The sequence below is a fragment of the Hibiscus syriacus genome, unplaced genomic scaffold (genome assembly GCF_006381635.1).
Source record: "Hibiscus syriacus cultivar Baekdansim isolate YM2019G1 unplaced genomic scaffold, ASM638163v2 tig00112762_pilon, whole genome shotgun sequence".
Classification (NCBI taxonomy): Eukaryota; Viridiplantae; Streptophyta; class Magnoliopsida; order Malvales; family Malvaceae; genus Hibiscus; species Hibiscus syriacus.
In genome coordinates, this window is record NW_024063399.1 from 822,129 (window position 1) to 842,879 (window position 20,751).

A 20,751-nucleotide genomic window follows, 5' to 3' on the forward strand; every position below is an offset into this window, starting at 1 on the left:
CCTTATTTTTCTGTACTACATATTTCCTTATTTATTAATTGAGAAAAAAGAATTTATTTTGACATCGAAAATAACAGTTGTCAATAACATATGTGAAACTTTGATTAAACCTGGAAACTAATAAATCTGAGATCTATTGGGAGCAATGTGCGAGAGCCAATTGGCTTAAGAACGGAGACAATAATATCAGGTTCTTTCACAATTATTCTAATAAGAGGAAACGTAAAAACTGAATATTATTTCTTGACATGGGTGATAGTACTCGGTTGGAAGGTGTTGAAGTGATTGGTGATCAAGCTAAATCATATTTTCAGTTCTTATTCTCTTCTTTGACTACCGCGATTGATGACCGAACTTTGGAGGGAATTCACCCGGCTATTACGACTGAGATGAATACTACTTTGTTGAAAGATTTCACTTATGAGGAGGTGACATCCGTTGTGAAGACTATGTGCCCTCTTAAAGCCTTGCGGCCTGATGGTTTGGGGCTATTTTTTATTAGCGTTTTTGGCAAATTTTTGGTTGGGAGATGGAAGACTATTGTGTTGATTTACTCCATAGACATGCAACGACGTCGCTGGTTAATCAAACTCACATAGTTTTTGTTTCAAAAGTGAAGAATCCCTCTACTTTGGCTCACTTTCCTCAATTAGTCTTTGCAATGTCCTTTACAAGATACTTTCAAAGGAGCTCGTGATGAGAATGAAGAATTTGTTACATCTATGCATCGATGAAGCTCAAAGTGCATTTGTACCAGGCCGTCTTATTATTGATAATATCTTTGTTGCATATGAAATTCTTCACTCATTCCTTAAAAGACATGTGGATCGACGGGGTTTTTTTTGCTTTGAAGGCTGATATAAGTAAGGCGTATGATAGAGTGAACTGAGATTTTACTTGAGAGGTGATGAATCACATGGGTTTTCATCCTGATCGGATCCAATTTGTGAATAGATGTGTGTGCTCAGTCTCCTGTACTGTTGAGGTTAATGGTATCATAGTGGATATGTTTTACCCAGAACATGGTCTTCATCAAGGGGACCCTCTTATTCCATCTCTCTCTTGATCTGTAGTGAAGGATTATCCCCGCTCATCCGACAATTGCTTGCTTTGGGGAGGATGCATGGTGTCCGAATTAATAGGTACACTTCAGTTATTTCAAACTTACTTTTTGCATATGATTCTTTAATTTTTAGAGAGGCTAATTCGAGGGTGGTTAGTGGAATAAAAGAGATTCTTCGCATTTATGGAAGCAATTCTATTCAACTGATAAACTTTGAGAAATCAGGGCTATTTTTTAGTTCATCAAATCCATAAAAGTATTTGGGGTTACCAGTGATGGTAGATTGAAATAAGAGACAAGTGTTTGCCTACTTTAAGGACAGATTCTTATCTCATGCTTGGAGTATTCGTTTTATTTCTCAAGGGGAAAAGAATTTTACATAAAGTCGGTGCTCCATGAGCTTCCCGTTTATGCAATGAATTACTTTCTTCTTCCGAAGAGTCTGCTTAACAGTCTGGAGGGTCTAATGGCATGGTTCTGGTGGAGGAAGACTGTTGACAGAAAAGGGATACATTGGTGTAAATGGAAAACGTTATGCACTTTGAAGGAGACAGAGGGGTTTGGCTTTTGGGACTTGGCCAAGTTTAATGTGGCTTTATTGGCGAAGCAGGGGTGGCATTTGATGATGTATCCTGAATCTTTGGTGAATAGAATTTTTCGAGCTAGGTATTTCCCTAAGAAGACAGATTTTATGCATTCTAGTTTGGGTTCACAACCATCGTATATTTGGAGGAGTATTTGGAGTACTAGAGGATTATTAGAAAAAGGTCCTCGATGGAGCATTGGATCTGACACTTCTGTTTTAGTTTGGAATGATTACTGGCTCCCTATATTCCCACCGGGTAGGGTCACTTCTCCACAGTCTGTTTTAGTAGAACGTGTTTCAGATCTTTTAGAGGTAAATGGCAAGTCGAGGAATGAGGATCTTGTTCGAGGTATCTTTATTGAAAGTGAAGCCGATTTAATCCTTAATATTCATATTCCATTAGTGGCTTTGGAAGACTGTCTTATATGGAGTGGGGAACGGTCAAGGATATTTACTGTGAGAAGTGGTTACAAATTATTGCTAAATAGTGACAGTGGGACAAATCTGTCGTAAGATTGTTATAAGCAGATTTGGGCAAGCAAATGTCAACAGAAAATAAAGCATCAAATGTGGCGTTTTACCCATGACTTTGTCCCTACAAAGATGAATTTGTTTTAGAAGCGGGCAGTTAATAACCCTTATTGTCCTCGGTGCACTACTCTAGTAGAGTCAAGTGAGCGTGTCATTCGTGACTGTTGGTTTGCTAGATCAATTTGGGGGTACTTGGCTATAGTCGGCCTGTGACTAGTCAACAATGGACAATTAAAGAATGATTATCTTGGCTTTTTAACAACTATCCAGTTAAGAATCATGGTGAGATTTTAACAACAGTTTGGGCACTTTGGTCTTTTAGAAACAAGCTTTATCATGAAGGTAAAGTTACACCTACTAGACAACTTGCAGTGTTCATTCAGGCTCATTGCAAGGAGTTTGTTGAGGCCTCTCAGGCACTCCAACCTTATTTTTCAATGACTGAGGTTCGTTGGACCCCTCATTCGCCTTCGAAAGTTAAGACTAATTTCGATGCAAGTTTCTCGCACATCAGTAAGGAAGCAAGGTCAGGTGTAGTTATCAGAGATGAAACAGGGAACATTTTAGGGGTTGCAAGACAGAGAATATAGGGTGTTACTTCGACGATGGCTGCTAAAGCGAGAACTGTCGTGCATACAATCTTCTCTTTTTCCAAAGATTTGGGTTTCATGCATGTCGAATTTGAGGGTGATTATTGTGCCATAATTCAAAAATTGCAGAGTCAAAGCAAAGATAGGTTTGAAGTGTATCTGATGGCCAACAGTTGGTTTCATCCATTCAAGATGTGTCGTTTCGGTTTGTCCACCGGTCTAGGAATTTGGCAGCTCACCTTCTCGCGAAAGATTCCATAACAGGCAGTGAAGACTGTTTTTGGCAAGTGACGAATGATCGAAGGTGTTCGATCCGTCTTATAGTAAGGTTTCCACGGTGTTTTCAAGCTTTTCGATTCGATATTGGGGTTTTCTTTTCAGCTTCTGTGTGTTATCGATTGGTTTTCATCAAGATAAGTTAAGCTTTGGCCGGGTTGTACTTTGCTTTTTTTAGCTTGTTTTGCCTTTTGAGTTTTCTTTTTCGGACTTTTTATTTATGTTTTGGGTTTGAACTGCCAGCTGGTGCCTCCTTTCTAGCTGTTTTACTTTTAATATACTCACAACCGGCGTTTAGTTAAAAAATATATATGATCTTATTTAAATAATTTAGTATCTCGTTTCTCTAGACTAAATAATAAATTAAATTTATACATAAAAAATTCATTGAAATATTATCAGATTAAATCTCATAATAATATAGATAGTCCTGAACCCACACAGGCACAAATATATACACATAATAAATCTTAAACTTGAGACCTCTCAACCCTGCCATTAAATCTAATACCTCTTTGGAACTGATAGATAATATTTGACATCAAAAGCTGATGGTATCCGGACCAATCAAACCATGATATTTGTGATCTAGACTGAAAATTCCTTAAGGTTTGAATTTTTTTCACTATAAGTTGCACTCAAAGCTTGTGCGAAGATGTGTGGTTAAATTTGTAGAGGTATATTTAAGATTAACAAAATTTAAAAAGATGTACAAATATTCAAAAATAATTATTTTAGATTCCATGGATTTTCTAATACTCATTACTTCCACAGCTAAGAAATTCTAAATCATGCATACACGATGACTAAGCTCGGAAAAGATAAATCTAAAATTCAGCTTAAAAGATGCAGATAAGTAAATTACTTTGTAAAACGATCGAAGACAAAACTTGCATTATTTCCCTAGGTAAAGATTGAATCAATTAATTCCCAAGTTTTGGAAAAACACTGCCAAGGGACCAGAGCCCTGGAGTGCAACCATGATTCTTAAAATCAACTGGTGAAAGGGTGAGGAAGAAAACAAAGTTTTCTACTTCATTCCACTATGTTTTATGTAGCAACACCGCCAAATAATAAACCGACAGACCCGTTAGTTACCTTAAATGCCACTGGCCACGGCGGATCCAGTCCGAGACCACCAATGCTCTTGTGCGCCAGCTTACTTGCTTGCTGGATTTAAAGGAAAGAAGTAAATTCAGACTTTTTTATAGCCTCTAAAATTAAGTTTTCATGATACGTTCCGTCTAACCAATTCAATTTCTAAGCAAGAAATGAATTTCATGCCTAATATGGAAGCGAAAAAGGTTGGTGTAGAAACTAATTAGTATCGCATAGATAGAATACCAGAGCCACTGAGAGCTGTGTTCAATAGAGACCCAATCACCGAAAAGAACGAATTTAAAATGAATTTTCTAAGTGATTTCTTAATTCAACTTTTTGAATTGTATCTCAAAGTTATCTCTCAAAGTTGAGTCAAGTTGTGTCGAAGATTGTGCCTCAACTAACTTATATATAGGGGAGAGAAGATTAATCAAAAGGTTACAACTTTTTGATGAAAAGATTTGTTAAAAAACTAATAAGTATAATTAACTTGATGTAATTTTATACTAAATAATAAGTCACTTCACCAAGTGACATAACTTATTATTAAAAGACATTAATTTTATTCAATTATTTATTAATTTTTCCAACATCTTCTTCTTCAAGCTCTGCAACTCTCGCCACGCTTCCTTTTTCTATGTTTTCCGTTTGAATTCTCTGTGATGCACCAAGACGACGGAGGGAAAGCAAGAGAGAAGCTGTCAAGACGAGAACCGGAGAGAAAAAGGAGGAAAAATCTATGGGGAAAATAAAGAAGAATCAACATGGAAAGAGTGATGATGCAAGAGAAAACTGGATCGTTTGTGATTGTTTTCGTTGGAGAAACCATTGTTGTGACGATTTCAATCGATTTCAAACAACCCCGAGGATTCACATTCACAAATCCTTTCATAAAAATGAAAATCTCTGCACAAAATTCAATGGGGGAGGAGGTTTTAAAAGGGCAAAATTCTTTTTGGGAAGAGTGTGCGTGAAAACGAGGCATGGAATTGGAATATAAGGAAAGTATTGGAGGCAATGTTGCAATTACCGAGATGACCACTTCCGTAAACCCATCGAAAAATTCAGGGTAAAATATACTAAAAATTATTAAATTACACTTACATGGTGATCTCGATCATTAAATTTAATAATAATATTATAGCGATCATTTTGTAACAATTGGATAATTTTTTTAATATCAATCTTAATAGATGATTAATGATCTTAATTAGTGAATATAGATATTAAACATGAGTCTAAAGCCAAGTACTTGAAACATTTGGTAGAATATTTATTGGTGTTTCATGATTTATCATGAGATATATTAATGGGGATCAGTGATTAGGGTGTGTTTAGTAACGTTGTCTAAAAGTATTTTTAACTAAAAAAATTCACTTTAACTGTAAATTCAATGTCAAATGGATTAAAATTTTTAAAAAAATTGTGGAAACAAGGATTTCAAACCAACTGAAAAAAAGTGATTTCTAGCCTTTTCATTTCAAACTTTAAATTATATTATTTTAAATTTTAGAGGAGTGATTGTTATTAAATCAAAATAATTAAAATATTATACTTAAAGTTTAAATATTAACAAAAGTATAAATAATATTTTTTGTCATAAAATATTTCATATATAAATTATTATTGAGTTGTTTTAAAACATATATATATATATTGGTATAAAAAGGTTTAGGTCAAGGGTGACTCCTCTAATCCAGGGCTAAGATATACTTAAGACTTAATTGTGTTAAAGAATTTAGGTCTACCTCTTGTTGTCAGGTCTTATATAAATGTGTTACTAAAATTATGGTTACTCGTATGGTTAGGTGGTTACCTGAGATTATGGTGAGCAATCAGTCTAATTTTATTAAAGGTTAGAATATAACTTGACAATATTCTTCTTGCTCAAGAACTCCCTGCATTGGGGGTTTGTTTTGAGGGTGTTGGAGGCTTATGATTTTTTTGGAGGTTTTTTTGAAATGGATTCGGGGCTGTATAACTTATCTGAGTTAAACGGGGGTTTAGAAGGTTACTTTAAGGGTGCAAAAGGATTTGACAAGGGGATCTTTTGTCACTTTGCCTCTTTGTGTTTGCTATGAACGTGTTCTCTAAGATGTTAGATGTGGTGGTTGCTGTGGGAGTTTTCCAACACCATTCTAAGTGCATGCGAGCTTGTATTACCCATCTAAGCTTTGCAGATGACTTATTAATTTTCTTCAAAGGATTTATGGGTTCGATTGTGGGTGTTAAGTGTATGCTTGAAGCGTTTTACATGTTCTTTACGCTTAATCATTCAAAGACTAAAGTCTTTTATTTGAGTATGTTGAAGAGGTTGAAGAGGTGCAAGATATTACGGGCTTTAAGATAAGTGTTTCCTTTATTACTGGATGATTTACAGAAAAGGATTGCGCTCCTCTTTTGGTTAATGTGACAGAGTGTGTTAATAGTTAGTCTTCCAAGCTGCTTTTCTATGTAGGGTGATTTCAACTGGTGCAGAGTGTCTTGTACATGTTCAAGCATATTGGGGCGTGTATTTTGTGCCGTCTAAGGGAGTCATTAAGAGATTGGATCAACTTTTTTCGAGATTTTTTTGAAAGAGTGTTGATGAGACTGCAAAGGGTGCTCGTGTTAGTTGGAATAAGGAGTATAAGCCTAAGACAGAAGGGGGCTTGAGGAAGCGTGACCTTGTTGATTGAAATAAGACAAGTATGATTTAGTATGTGTGAACTTTAGTAGCCAACTACGTATAGACTTTCACATGCTTCAATTTCCAAGGTATATGCACATCCGAGACTTACTCTTTCTTTTTTATTATTCTTTTATGCCTATAAACTGGACAAGCTTGTAAGGTAGTCCTTTTCTGGTTTAAAGGTCATGCAACTGGGTAATTCACGCTAACTTATATTAAAAGAATATTTCCCATACGAAGGTAAAACTCATCCAGTTTATTTTAGTGCTTAGTGCTTTGTTTACAGGTCAAGATGTAGTAGACTTATCTGGCGTTCCTATTTTTTTGTTAGGTTGCATTGTCAAAAGATCTTTGTCATCTGATAGTAATGTGTTCAGGAGAACTTGATCATGATGAGGTTGAATCAGCCGAGAGACAGCTGGGTATGCATGGTTTTAATTGCTTACTGGATACTTCTGTCTTTTGGAAGAGGTAACTTTGCAGGAGAACCTGGGAATACCTGCATTTTGTTTGTATATTTGTAGGTATCGCGTTTTGCAGTGATAGACCTATCTTCAATTAAGCTATTTTCAATGGTATTTAGTAGTATTTGCTCACAGTTTTAACATTCACCAGTCTCCTATCTGAGTTTGATAAACCATGAACATTCTTTATTCCTTGACATGACCTGCTTTTTTATTGAAGGAAAAATGAACTCCATCAAGTTACCCAACAAGCTTCTAACATTAAGGATTTAATTGAAGTTATTCGCACTTCATTATCAGTAATGTCTAAGCAGTGGAAAGATGCCATGCACACTTTCCATGAGAAGTTTGATTCTCTATCTAGGTTAATAATTGACCATGGTAACTTTCTAATTGGAGCACTAAAATTTTATTTTCCATTTCTGGTGCATATCCATTCGTTGATTTCTATTACATGCATATAGGGCTTGATTCATCACCCCAAGAGGAGTTTCTGAGCCTCCAAGGTGGTGCCCGGACTAGTCCGCCAGCTCATCAGTTTCTAGTTAACTCTCTGGGTGATTTGGTAGCTATGCATTATCTAATCATTTCTCTCCTTTTCCTAAGGAAATTAGTTTGCATAATTTATACAATGGATTTCTTACTAAATAGGGAGTTAAGCGTGTGTCAAAGGTCGTTTGTGGTGCTGGGAAAGAGCTACAGCATGTTGTCCTTGATCATCTTCAGGTGCTTGGTTGAACTTTTCTCTGCAATTCACGCAATATTTACTTTGCAGAAGAATCTTTTACTTGCTAATTTAATATCATATCATGGAATATATTATTGTTATTAGGTGGATTTCATAGGGGTGCGTAAATGAAAGTCAAGCTTTCAACTAAGGCTGTGGCATTTGTAATTTGCATATGAATTCTTATTTCTAGCTACCATTTTTGTTGCATAAGCTATTTGTTTCCCTTCTGGTTAAATGCTTAATTCAGGGGTTTTGATACCTACATTCCTAATCTAATGAATATTAGTTATTTTGTTGAATAACTATTAGCTTAGATGGTCACTCTTTAGGGCAAGGATTTGTTAAAATATATATATCGCTAAACAAAATGGCTCCCTGTTGTACATATACCTTTACTAAACCAGAGTGTAGCATTTTATGTTACTTTGTGTATACTATGTTTCATTGTGATTATCTATTTTACAAATGGAAACTCGATTTAGGTACTGCTTTTCATTTACTTGCCACTAAATGTTGTACTGTGAGTGCTTATCCTGACGTGATCCAGCTGAAAATAAATACACATTTTCCAGCCTGCCGCAGAAATTATTTGCTTCAGGATGGGAGAACTTAGAGGTTTTTCTAGAAGGCGCACTCGATTTCAGGGTATTGGCCTGGACGAGACTCTTATCAATAATGCAACAGAGAAAACTGGAATATTATTAGCACAACTTGAGAGATTTATGAGGGTGCTTTCCTATGTGGTACAGCAGGTGGTAAACCTTAATATTTGAAGTTTTTGGTCTTTCTTCATTCTTAATCCCCCACCTGTTGCACACTGAATGGAATGAAAATGGTCTATTTTCTTTCGTCTCCTAGAATTGTGTTTTTCTGTTTGAGTTCTTATATCAGTCTTTACATTCAGTTTTCAAACTTCTTTAATTGGTTGCAGAAGTGCATAAAGTTACTTATGCAAGAGTTAAGTGATCAGCTTCTACCTTATAACAGGTTTGTTTCTCCCATACCTTTCTATTTGCCTCTCTTGATTATCTTTAGTTTTGTAGCCCCACATTTTTTTTCTTTTGATAGCGAACTTCTTGTTATATTCTTGAAGTTCTTATACGATCAAGATCCTGTCAAGCCCTTTCTGGAGCCGTCTGAAGTTGATATCGAAACTGAAATGTAAGTTATCCTGTCAACCGTCATTGGTCTAATGGTGCAATTCGGTTTATGTTACTTTGGTCTGTCATCAAACAAGATTAATGCATATTGCTTGTTAATTAAGCATACACATAGTGTGTCACGCAGTGTGACAATTAATATATCATACATCTATCTGTTCACGAATTATAGTTTCAGAACACACCTTTACCACACCTTTACCTACAGGTAAAAAAGACTTTTTATTGGTTGAATTGTAATGATGCTGAATCTGCTGATTTAGGCTTTAACATGGAAAAAAATAACTTCAATTTTGTACTTTTCAAACTGCATACAGGGAATAATTCTCCTTCAACTAGTGTTAGTGTGAAAATGTAATATTTATCTGATAGTTTTTTTTAGTGTATCAGTGTCATTGTTTATCCTAAAAGGTTCTGATGCTCTCTATCCTCCAGGGAAACAGTGCAAACAGTTAGAGAATTGGTTCATTTTGGAGGTTTTGCTGATTGTGAATATCTGAGGAGGACATTAGCTGAAGAATTTAAACAGATGGAGTCTAGGTATCCTTTCCTTTTGCTTTCCACGCTCTCTGTCTTCAATTGGGAAATTCTATTTTCAGAGATTTTATCGTTGTTAAAGGCATGCATTAGTTTATCCTTCCATCTTCATTCCATATGTATCGCCTTTTGGTTATACTTCAAACTGTAATTTGCGATGGTTGTGCGATTTCAGTTTCAAGGAGGCTTTCCTGATGCCTTCTACTACAATTTCGAGGAAGATGCTTTGCAAGGATGTGCTACCACTGTTTGCTCTACCATCTTCACCTGCATCTGTATCTTTCACGGTCCCCATGTCTGTAACCTACTACAAGGTAATCCCTGCCCGCCATTTTGTCCTCTTAAATCTCTAAATGTGGTAATACATTTATTGTTTTCTATATTTGCAAATGTTACACATTTCATATCGTTATCCCTAATGTCGGTACAAGTCTGGTTTTCTTATCTTTTGGAATACTTATTCGTGCGCATTGTGATGTTTTCTCTTTTTCTCTGTAGGATGCCTCCACTGCCATCTCATCGTATCTGACTCCTGAACATTGGTTTATTGATTATATTTCTTTCCAAATCCCTGGTGACTCTTCCTCAAGTATCGCTAATTGTATAGGCATATCAAGAGGATTCATGCATGGTTTGAGCAATCGTATCGAGGAATCTGCGTTTTTGGAAGCTATTTTACTGTCAGTTCCTGATGGTTATCACTGTGTGGATCTATCGTTATATAAGGTGAAAAATTACTTTTTAGTTTAGAAACTGTGTGTCACTGAAATTCGTTTTTCCTGTTATTTCAGTGATTCAACCTTTGCGTTTTTTAGCACAAGTCTTGTGGGATGTTTTCATGGTCAAATTGTTTTGCTGTTGAACGAAAAGACTGATGCTTCCGAAAGCTCTGGAGAATCTTGTATGATGATCGTCCAAGCTAATGAACTCCCATTTGTGTCCATTCCAAGATCCAGTTGTGTAAACACCTGGAACCTAGATCAGCTAAAGGTAAATTGTTTATTTTACGGATCATACCACACTTTGTAGGGCCTGTAATTTGATTGTTTCTGCTGCTCGATATCACTACAAAATTACTACATATCTTTACATGCGTGTGAACTCCGGTTAGTAGTTACCCCGACTATTCAAACGAATTCAATTGCATTGCGAACTCTGATAGATTTGTATCTTTTACCTGTTTTGATAACCTGAGTCTTAACATAGAACTAAAAAAAAAATTCCCTTCATTACCTCGTATTCATCGTCATCTCTTTCATCAATAACAACCATCGTTCTTGTCATTTATGCAAGAGCATATCGGTTTTAGTTTAAGCTCCAATGCTGAAGTACTTGTCGGAAACTATATCTATTTGCTTTTATAGGACTCGGTTATGCACCTACAACCCGGAGAATGAAAAGGTTCGGAATATACCACACTCTGTACTTGCCCCTCTGCCGGTTAGCAGTAAGTTTTCGAATTAACACATCCTACCGCCGTCCTATATAATGTTTATCCTGCTCATATCTTCTCGTCGTTTATATTCGGATTTACTGTAACAGCATCGAGAGGTGTAGCTTGTGTTTTTGCTGCAAGGAAGCGTGCCTTGGTCTACATACTGGATGAAGATGAAGATGATGTTTCAGTCTCTAGCTGTTTTATTCTTTGTTAAACTACATTATGTTGATTTTCAGATTAGGGTGTAAAACTCCATTAAGGGAGGGATTTATTTATAGCGGTGTAAGTTTTTAAACTATCGATATTTTATCAATATCATTATATTTATTTTTGTACGTTTCTTAATTTGATATCTGTATCATATTAATTTAAAGTGATGTATTTGTTAATATATTTAAAACCTAAAATTTAATTTTTTTTCTTCAAAAATCGTTTTTAATGTTTTGTATTTATTTTGCAATCCCATTGTTAAATTTAACTATTGATTAAATAAAAATGAAAAGATGACGATGTGGTACGATATAATATCAGTTTTAGTTCCAAAAGTTTACACATGGACTAGATTGAATGATCGATCATAATTCAATAAATCTTTGATATTTAAAAATCTTATTAATATGATTTTGATTTTGATTTAAAATAATTTAATAGTAATTTTTAAATATCTCAGAGGATTTATTATATTGTTTCCAATTAGGATCAATTTAATGGGGGTAGGATGCGTAAGTTTTGAAACTAGAATTGTTACTATATTACGTCCATCATTTCTAGTTAGTCAATTGTTAAACTTTTAGAAAATATTAAAATAGACATAAAATGTAATGATACGTATGATTTAAAAAAATAATTTAATGAAAAATAGCAATACGAGAATAAATAAGTTATGGGATAAACAATTTACCCAATTTAAAATCCTAATCTTTAGGAAACGTATTTTCCTCCTCTAATCCGAGAGAAAATGACGTCAGACAGAATAACGATTATCTTGTAGGCTAGTTTCAACAGGTGATTCACAAGAGAAAATTCGCCTTAAAACCAGAGAAAAAGTCTCTAGAGTTTAATAAAATATTATAAAATCAAAAACTATCCAAAATCAGTCCACAAGCCGGACTATTATAGCTAAAAATCTTATTTATCGGAATTTTAACAAAAATAGCAAAATCTCAAAAATTACTCTAAATTGAAATTCAAAATAAAATAAGCAATCTGTAGAAAAATCTGACCGAAATCGGATTTAAAATAACTTTCTAATTGACAATCGAAATATTACCATTAATAGTAAAAAATATTTAAATTTAATAATTCGGAGAGGAAAACGGTAGAATTTGAGGTCGAAAAAGGTCACATGGAGCATAGCTCAATGTGAACAGCGTACGCGTCGAAAAGAACTTTCCGAATTAGGGTCTTATGCGCGATTCTAACACCCGTAGTAAAAGTATGACCAAAAGGCTGAAGCACACTCAAAACGACCTCAAAGAAAAACATATCATAATCAATTTTCGTCTTTGCGTTGATCTGTCAACTCATGATATCTCAACGCCATCAAGATATAATCTGACAACTCAACATCATCGGTCTTAAATCCCTCTTCATCAGAAAATATAGGATATTTGGCAAGAACATGAAGTTGTCTTATCCACATGTTGGATTTGGATGCAGTGTCTTTTCAAGGAAAAAGCAGAGGGCGAAAACAGAGAAACTGGCAGATCGTATAGATTCCTCTCATGCCGCAGCTGCGGGGACCATATGATCTGATATGATATCCAGCATATATAATAATGCATTGCAGATACATGAATGCATTATTTCTCTTAAAAGCCCCTGAAGCTGACAATTCAATCATATTCCTCCCTTGAGCCACTATTTTAACATACAGAAAACGTTCGACGCTAAAATTAAAACACATTTCCAGTATGTTTATCCAATACCTTGTAATTTGGTCCATGAATTATTTTATTTCCATTTTACTCCCTAAACTCGGTAGTGGTTCCCATTTTTTTAATCATTTTGACGGTGTCAATCTGACATTTTGATACATGGCACAATTCAGAATACCATATCATTAAAATGAATAAAAATTTAGGTTTAGGGATTAAATTGAAAAAAATACTGAATTTAAGGATTAAAAATTACTTTATCCTTAACTTTTGTAAGGGCAAATTGTAATGAACTTCTCTATATTCTGTGTTTTCAGAGGATTTAGTACCTCTATTATTATTATTAATCTTTCAACTTTTGGGGCTAATTTTATCAAATAATTCGACAACACAGCGATGATGTGTAGAAAATTGGTCTCAAGATTGAAAATAAACGCTTCAATAAAGGGACTAAATCCACAAAAATAAATAGAAAAAGGACTTTCTCCAGAATACGACCCTTTTTTTATGTTACATATCAATGGAATAGGAATACATCTATTACTACATTTCACGTCTCCTCTCTTACGACACCACCTACAATTGCTAGCTATGGTGGAAGATTACTGTACCGAGAAATGTTGTTGCAGTGTTGCTCTTAACGCTGTAAATGAATTGAGCCTGAACGAACGTGTTTTTGTGCATTCTCGATCTGGTTAGATTAGTACCAGGCCACATGATGTACATGATTCTAACACCATATCCAAGCAACTTTGCTTATAGATCATCCAACTCAACGAGGTGTGCCCGCCTTTCGGCCACCTTTTGCCGAGTGAAGATGCCCCATCTAAGGGCTGCTTTGAACTTCAGCCACCCCATCACGGCTTTCCCCGAAGAACTCGAAGCTTCGTTGTTGAAACCGTAATTCGGACACGAGTTCGGTATGTGTGTCGATGCATAAGGATAACCATCTTCAGACGGATTGAAAATAGCATGGCCATGGTTTCCCATGTTAAAGATACGTAGAAGATGCTGCATCTCCTCATTTTCGACCATCTCGTTTCTTCTCATTCCGATCTCCTCCTCCGACAAGAAATCATCAAGAGCCGGTGGCTTGTACGTCGGAATGTTAGGAGTGGCGACACCATGGAAACCCGGCATGGATGACTGAGATGGACCATGTGCTAGCTCATTAACATTTAACTGAGTCTGAGCATTGAGATGGACCATGGAAGCTTCATAATCTAAAGAGAAAAACACAGTAAAAGAAATGAACATTATCACTTTAATCAACGATGTTATCAAAATTTGGACATACTAAGTCATACCTCCAACATTTAGACCGGAATCCATTGGAGGATACTCCGAAGGGACCGGAACAGACAGGCTCGGGGGAACCTGGTGCTGGTCAATTGAACTCGGATACCCTTGGGGATCCATCGAAACAGTAGTTTGTGAAGCACCTCCATTATCGTCTTCGTTACTGTCTTGTAGAGATTTACCATCATACTCTATAACATGCATCCAATTTTCATATGCCTTCTTTACCAAGGCATCCACATAAACCTGCAAAAACATAACCCCTGGAAGTTCGGGTAATCTGAATTTCGATTGTCGACGTTTTATAACCGAATTGGGGATGGGTCGGATTTGAGTTTCGGGTGGAGTTGAAGTTTTTACCTTCTGATTGTCCGAAAGTGAATCCGCTGCATAGTATTGTCCATTTGCAGTTAGGCCACTCAACTCATGGATATTGTTGAACACTATGCCAACACTCCTCACACTATCAGGGTAATAAACATAGAGTTTCCCACTTAGAACACAAGTCCTTGCATGCTCCAACAAAACATCCCACATCTTGTTAGACATTCCACTCCCAAGGATCTACAAGAAATGTGTCAAAAAAAAGAAAAAAACACATATACATGTCATTGAAAGAACAAAACATAATTCCGATTCGATCCTAATCCAAGTAGTAACATTTGTCCCTTCCGGTTAGAGTACAATGACTAAATCTACAATTTACGAATAGTACAAGGACTACCGATAGAACCAAAATTCTTACATTTCTCAGTCTCTGTGAGTCCCTAACCACGAGTCTTAGAAAATCTTCAACCGTGAAAATCCCAGCTTTGTTAAGCCTCTTGTGAAATGACCCATCTTTGCCTATCTTCTCCAATCTCCACACTTCATCATGTGGTGCTGGTGGATAATGTTTCTTGTATACTGAAAAAAGGCAAATGGTTTAGTGGCTCTCAAGTAACCAAAAAGTTAAAGTCTATTATCACCATCAAATAACCTGAAAGAACATACATTCTCCTCGGTGGTCCTTGACTGTGAAGGCATCCGTTTTCGCTTCACGAATACGGACACCATCGCAGGAATCCGGAGCAACCTTCAACCCGAGTCTGAATTTCCTACTCCTTATCCAGCTCGAGTTATCGGTGAACGTAAGCTCTCCCAATGTTCCCGTACCATCCTTCAGAATCACCTGTTAGAAATTTGTAATCGTAAAAATGTAATTAATACAAGATCAATATAGAATAAATCATACACAAGAAAAACTTAAGAGTCCAACGCTGTACCTGCAGATCACCGGTTAGTAGGGGCCTTTTCCCTTCACGCTCTTTCACGACATGGCTGTCGAATTCTTCTTGAGTCCAGTTATCGTCGTCTTCGTTGTTGAAATCACCCTCGAGGACGACGACATCGAGTTTGGCAGAGGACTCTGGACCATAAGTGACAACATGACCGGTGTTTGCATCAATCAAGACAACGTGGATAGCACCACCTTGTTCTCCTTCCACTTTCCCTCCTGTAAATAGAGGGAGGGACAACCTTGATTTAAATTGCAGCTGCAGATTTCTCCCATCATGGCCTTTTATCCGTTTAGGGTAGAAGAAGACCTGCATGCTGGCGTTAGTTAGTGGCGTCGACTCGATTCGAAAAATCGACTTTTTTTTACTCGATTCAACTAAAAAAACTCAACTCGAAAAAATTTCAAATTCAAATCTAGTTGTAAAATGCAACTCGAATAGCTCAAAATTTTTAGTAACTAGTAGATTTATTTTCAAGTTTGACTCGAGTCCTTGGCTTTGTATAATATATGTATATCACATATGAAAAATATAAATAAATATATTGTATTTATATATATGGTATAGAAAGTCACTTAAATTAAAATCAAATAATATTATAATATTATAAATATTTACAATTAAATTTAAATAAAAACTCGAAAAATCGATTCGACTCAAACAAATTTCAAATCAAATCCGAGTTGTAAAATGGAACTCATCAACTCGAATAACTTAAAATTTTTTGACTCGATTGAAAGCTCAAGCCTAGCTTTAGTGTTACAATAAAACAATAGAAAAAAAATTCCGAAAGTCAATTATAGTTTTAATCACTTCTGAATGTTTAAATATAAGATTTAGTCATGATAAGTCATGTTATTAAGTTAAAAAAAAAAACAAGATTTTTAAGCAATGGTCAAAGAAAAGTTCATACCTAGCATTAAGCTTGGGAGGGTCTAGTTTTGCCAGAGCACGTTCCACTTCTTCGCTGACCTGTGTGTCATATTGCAGAGACCAGAAGAGTGTTTATGAGATTATAATAACTTATATTATTCGACTCAAATTCAAGTGTCAAACATCAATATAAGTAACGATAATACCCTTAAAATGAGAGAATGAACTAAGTAAAAGAGCTTCAAATAAAAAAAAAATCACAATCTTACAACTCTACGAAGAATAGGTTCCAATGATGAACACAGTTTCTGCAGACTATCCACCTTCAAAGCTTCAACAATGACACTGCACACACCGACAATAAAGCTTTTACGTTAGCACGAGAAAATCAAAATTTTCGGGTAAAAAAATATACATCATGCAAGTATGTCAGTAGTGGATATCCTAGTAACCAATAAAAAAAGTTTTATAAGTGACACCACCCATCAACTGACCCATCATCTTCCCAAGACGAGTATGTATTGTTCTTTCAGTGAAGACTATGCAACTCCACCAACATCCATGCCACATTTCATCTTGTTGGCATAATATAGTTGGTGAAGTGATATGTATACACAGAGAGACATTTACACAAACATGTATATGTATATGTATTTATATATATATACACAGATTGCACGTGTATATATATAATGTGGAGATTAAAAGAAAGAGAGAAAGATACACCTAGCAAGAGCTGGACGTTTCCTATCAGGTCCTTCATCTCCAGAACTCGGGGAATCCAAACATCTCTTCTCTCTCGACGCCATACTTTTCGACCCTTCCACGTACCTCGTTTGCATTATTACAAAACTCAACCTGCTTGGTTGCCGAGAAAAAGCTAAAATAAAAAGAAACGAAACAAACCAAAACCCTGAAATCAAAACTCGTACATTGAACTTTCAGTGCCACCCAAAAAAACTGATTTTTTAATCTTTCACTTCCAAAAAGCACACTCCATTCTTTATTTATTCCACTGAAAAGGAACGGAATTTCTTCTCTGTATATCTGTTTTCTTCCCTTTGTTTCCTATAAGGAATATGAAATGAAACAAAAGCAAAAGGTTAAAGATATTTGTAAAGAAAGTTTGGATTTTTGTGAAGAAAGAAGCTTCGCGGAAATGGGTGAGAATTTTCGTTCTTTGTATTGGTTTGATTGTGTCTCGTGTTTAATCAATTCCTTGTCTTTTTTATAATAAAGGTTGATTCTTTTAATTTGCAGCTGATAGATCCTGGTGACCGTATACGGTCCAAAAAATTACGTTAAATGATTATATATGTATATTAATTATTTTCAATCAAATGTATTTTTAAATAGGGGTAAGTAAAACTCGACTTGATTAGAAAAATTAAATTTTTCGAATAAAAAAACTCGACTTGAATTGACTTTAAGTTACAATTTCATAAACTCGACTCGATTAAAAAAAATTCAAGCTTAAATCGAATTGTAAAATACAACTCGAATATCTCAAAAAATTTAGTAATTAATAGATTTATTTTCAAGTTTGAGTTAAATCATTAAACTTTTTATGATATATGTATATCACATATGAAAAAATATACATAAATATATTTGTATTGTATATATGGTTATAGAAAGTCGTTTATATTGGAATAATATAATATTATAAATATTTACAATTAAATTTAAATAGAAACTCAAAAAATCGACTCAACTCGAAAAAATTTCAAGTCAAATTCGAGTTGTAAAATAGGACTCGTCAACTCAAATAACTCAAAATTTTTTAACTCAACTCAATCGAACGCTCATTCTTATTTTAAAGACGTAGAATTTGTATGAATAGATTATTGTTATATGAGGTTTCAAATTTTAATATATTATCTGTAGAAGTATTTAAAAATTTATTGTCAAATGATTAAATATTTCAAATAAATAAATATATTTAATGAGAAAAAAATAAAGAATTAATCTCAATCTTTAATTTATCTCAATCTAACGATATTAAAAAAATGTAAAATATTTTTTTACGTAATCTAGATGTACCTCCCCCAGCATTTGAGGATCACTTATATAAAAACGCTCTAATAAAATTCGACATTATTAAATATTTCTACAATACGAGAATGAAAATGGCTAATAATTTAATTATTTAATAATTTTATTAAAATAAGAGTATCAAATTGTATAAAATTAAAATTCGCATTAAATCTAGTTTCTTATAAAAAAAATCGGTAATTATATAAAAAATATAAAAAAAATTACAATAGTAAACTAAACACATAATAAATATATTTTTCTAACAATGAGAAAAATAGTCACTTAAGATCACAATGATCATACAAGGAAATGGTAAAAACCTAATCAAATAAACTCAGATAAAAGGTAGATACAAACAGATCTGACTGCATCGGCAAAATAACTATAAAAGGGGATGGCGCTATTGAAATATCACATACAAATCGCAAATCAAAATTGAGCGACATGAAAATATTATCCATGAACGCAAATCGTGTATCCAAATCCAATCTGAGGATCCAAAATAGGGAAGATCAACATGATAACAAATAAAACGACATCTTGATTAACAGTAGAGATGTCAAATCCAACCCTAAAAAATAAATAAATATAATGATCAAGACAAAAAAATGTGTCATAAAGACATAGATAAATGTACTATAAAAACATAAGAAGACATATTATAAAAACAAAATTATTAAAAATAAAAATTAAAAATATGCAATAATAAAAAAATAATAATAAATATCAGCTATCACCATAAATACTAAGACTAGATGCAATTGTCGATGATAAAATGAAGATGGTTCTATACCTTGTTAACAACTCTACTTTTAAAAGAGAAGGCAAAAAAGGTACTATACCTTGTTAAATGAGGATGGTTCTCATGAAGCAAATTGTCCATTGCATCTATTTAAAAGCATCCGAACCTTAGGTTGATTTATTAGTTAATGAATTGATTCCAGTGTTATTAGCCATGTATTATCTTTAACGTAGATAATATTACCCAAAAATCACCTTAACAGTTCCCCTGCACGTATCAGATTTCTCAATAAAAGTTTATCTTTTTTTATTATGATATCAGTTCGAATCAAGTCTCATTATATGTGCTTTGTTAGAAATAATGTTATATCGGTAATATTAAAAAAATGTGCCTGAGCGGTAATATTTAGTTGTTAAGGTGTTATTTGGGTAAAATTACCTTTAACGTACAGCTCCTAGTACTAGAGTTAACTAGCTAGTCCAGCTTTCCATAATCGTTTGTCAATTATTTTCATTAGTCCTTATAATATGACGAGTTAAGGATTTACTCTTCTACTTTAATTTGATTCATTTCAATCCTTATACTTTTTAAATTTTAATAAATATGTCCTAACCCACACAATGTAAGGATAATATAACTAAATTATAGAAATTAAAAATGATAAAATTAAAGAATAAAAACTAAATATATAATTTATATATGATTAATAATAAAATTTAGCAATTATTATTTGCATCAGGATCTACATTTTAAAATTTTAAAAATAAATATATCTAATTATAGTATAAGGACCAAGTACACAAACATGAAACAATTTGACCTTAATTATTTTTTAGTAGTCTTCCGGTAATTATAAGATAATATGTGTTCATAATTTTTTTTGTCATTAACAACGTACACACACTTTGCATAGTAACTGTTCAGACCCAAAATTTCTAAAAAAATAATATTTTCTTTAGTCACTGAAACCGTTTAATGAGTTTATTTGACCTTAATTCTTAAATGGCATCACTTTTGTAGCAAAGATTCAACGAAAGAGGCAAATTCTATTATGTCCTTGGTCTTTCATTTTAATATCAATTAAATAATTAATCTTTAACTAGTTAACAAAATTATTGACACAATATTTTTAGATTCTTAAAATAATATATTTAATTATTATTATTTACACATTCTATTAATTTGACCGTTATTCTAAATAAATCAATAAATTTAACCCATTAAATTTAAAATTTTAAAAACTACAATATCAATAATTATGTTAACCGATTAACGATGGATGATTTGATTACCACTAAAATAAAACATTAATGACTTAATTAATAAACTTCTTTTATTCGGTGGTCGATGACTAAATCCATAATTATAATCTTCTTCTTGTAATAGGGATTTTGTTGGTATTTTACGCGCCTCGTGTCTTATGCAGGATGGACGTACGTAATTATTGGAAGGACAAAGAAAAAGCAAGTCATTGTCTTTAAATTAATGTTAGTGATAGA

At 33.9% G+C, this 20,751-nt stretch overlaps 1 protein-coding gene and 1 pseudogene across 1 annotated transcript; one reads left to right on the forward strand and one right to left on the reverse strand.

Annotated features, from left to right (window-relative positions):
- Positions 1 to 248: 248 nt before the first annotated feature.
- LOC120183435 lies at positions 249 to 11,361 on the forward strand (annotated as a pseudogene).
- Positions 11,362 to 13,447: 2,086 nt separating this feature from the next.
- LOC120183443 (calmodulin-binding protein 60 D-like) lies at positions 13,448 to 17,526 on the reverse strand. Its single transcript, XM_039188134.1, has 9 exons — positions 17,200 to 17,526; positions 16,743 to 16,818; positions 16,514 to 16,572; positions 15,589 to 15,916; positions 15,317 to 15,494; positions 15,069 to 15,229; positions 14,684 to 14,887; positions 14,332 to 14,569; positions 13,448 to 14,247 (listed from the first exon to the last, which is right to left on the reverse strand). The coding sequence occupies exons 1-9, from the start codon at positions 17,313 to 17,315 to the stop codon at positions 13,781 to 13,783; spliced, it is 1,827 nt and encodes a 608-aa protein (XP_039044065.1). The 5' UTR covers positions 17,316 to 17,526; the 3' UTR covers positions 13,448 to 13,780.
- Positions 17,527 to 20,751: the final 3,225 nt, after the last annotated feature.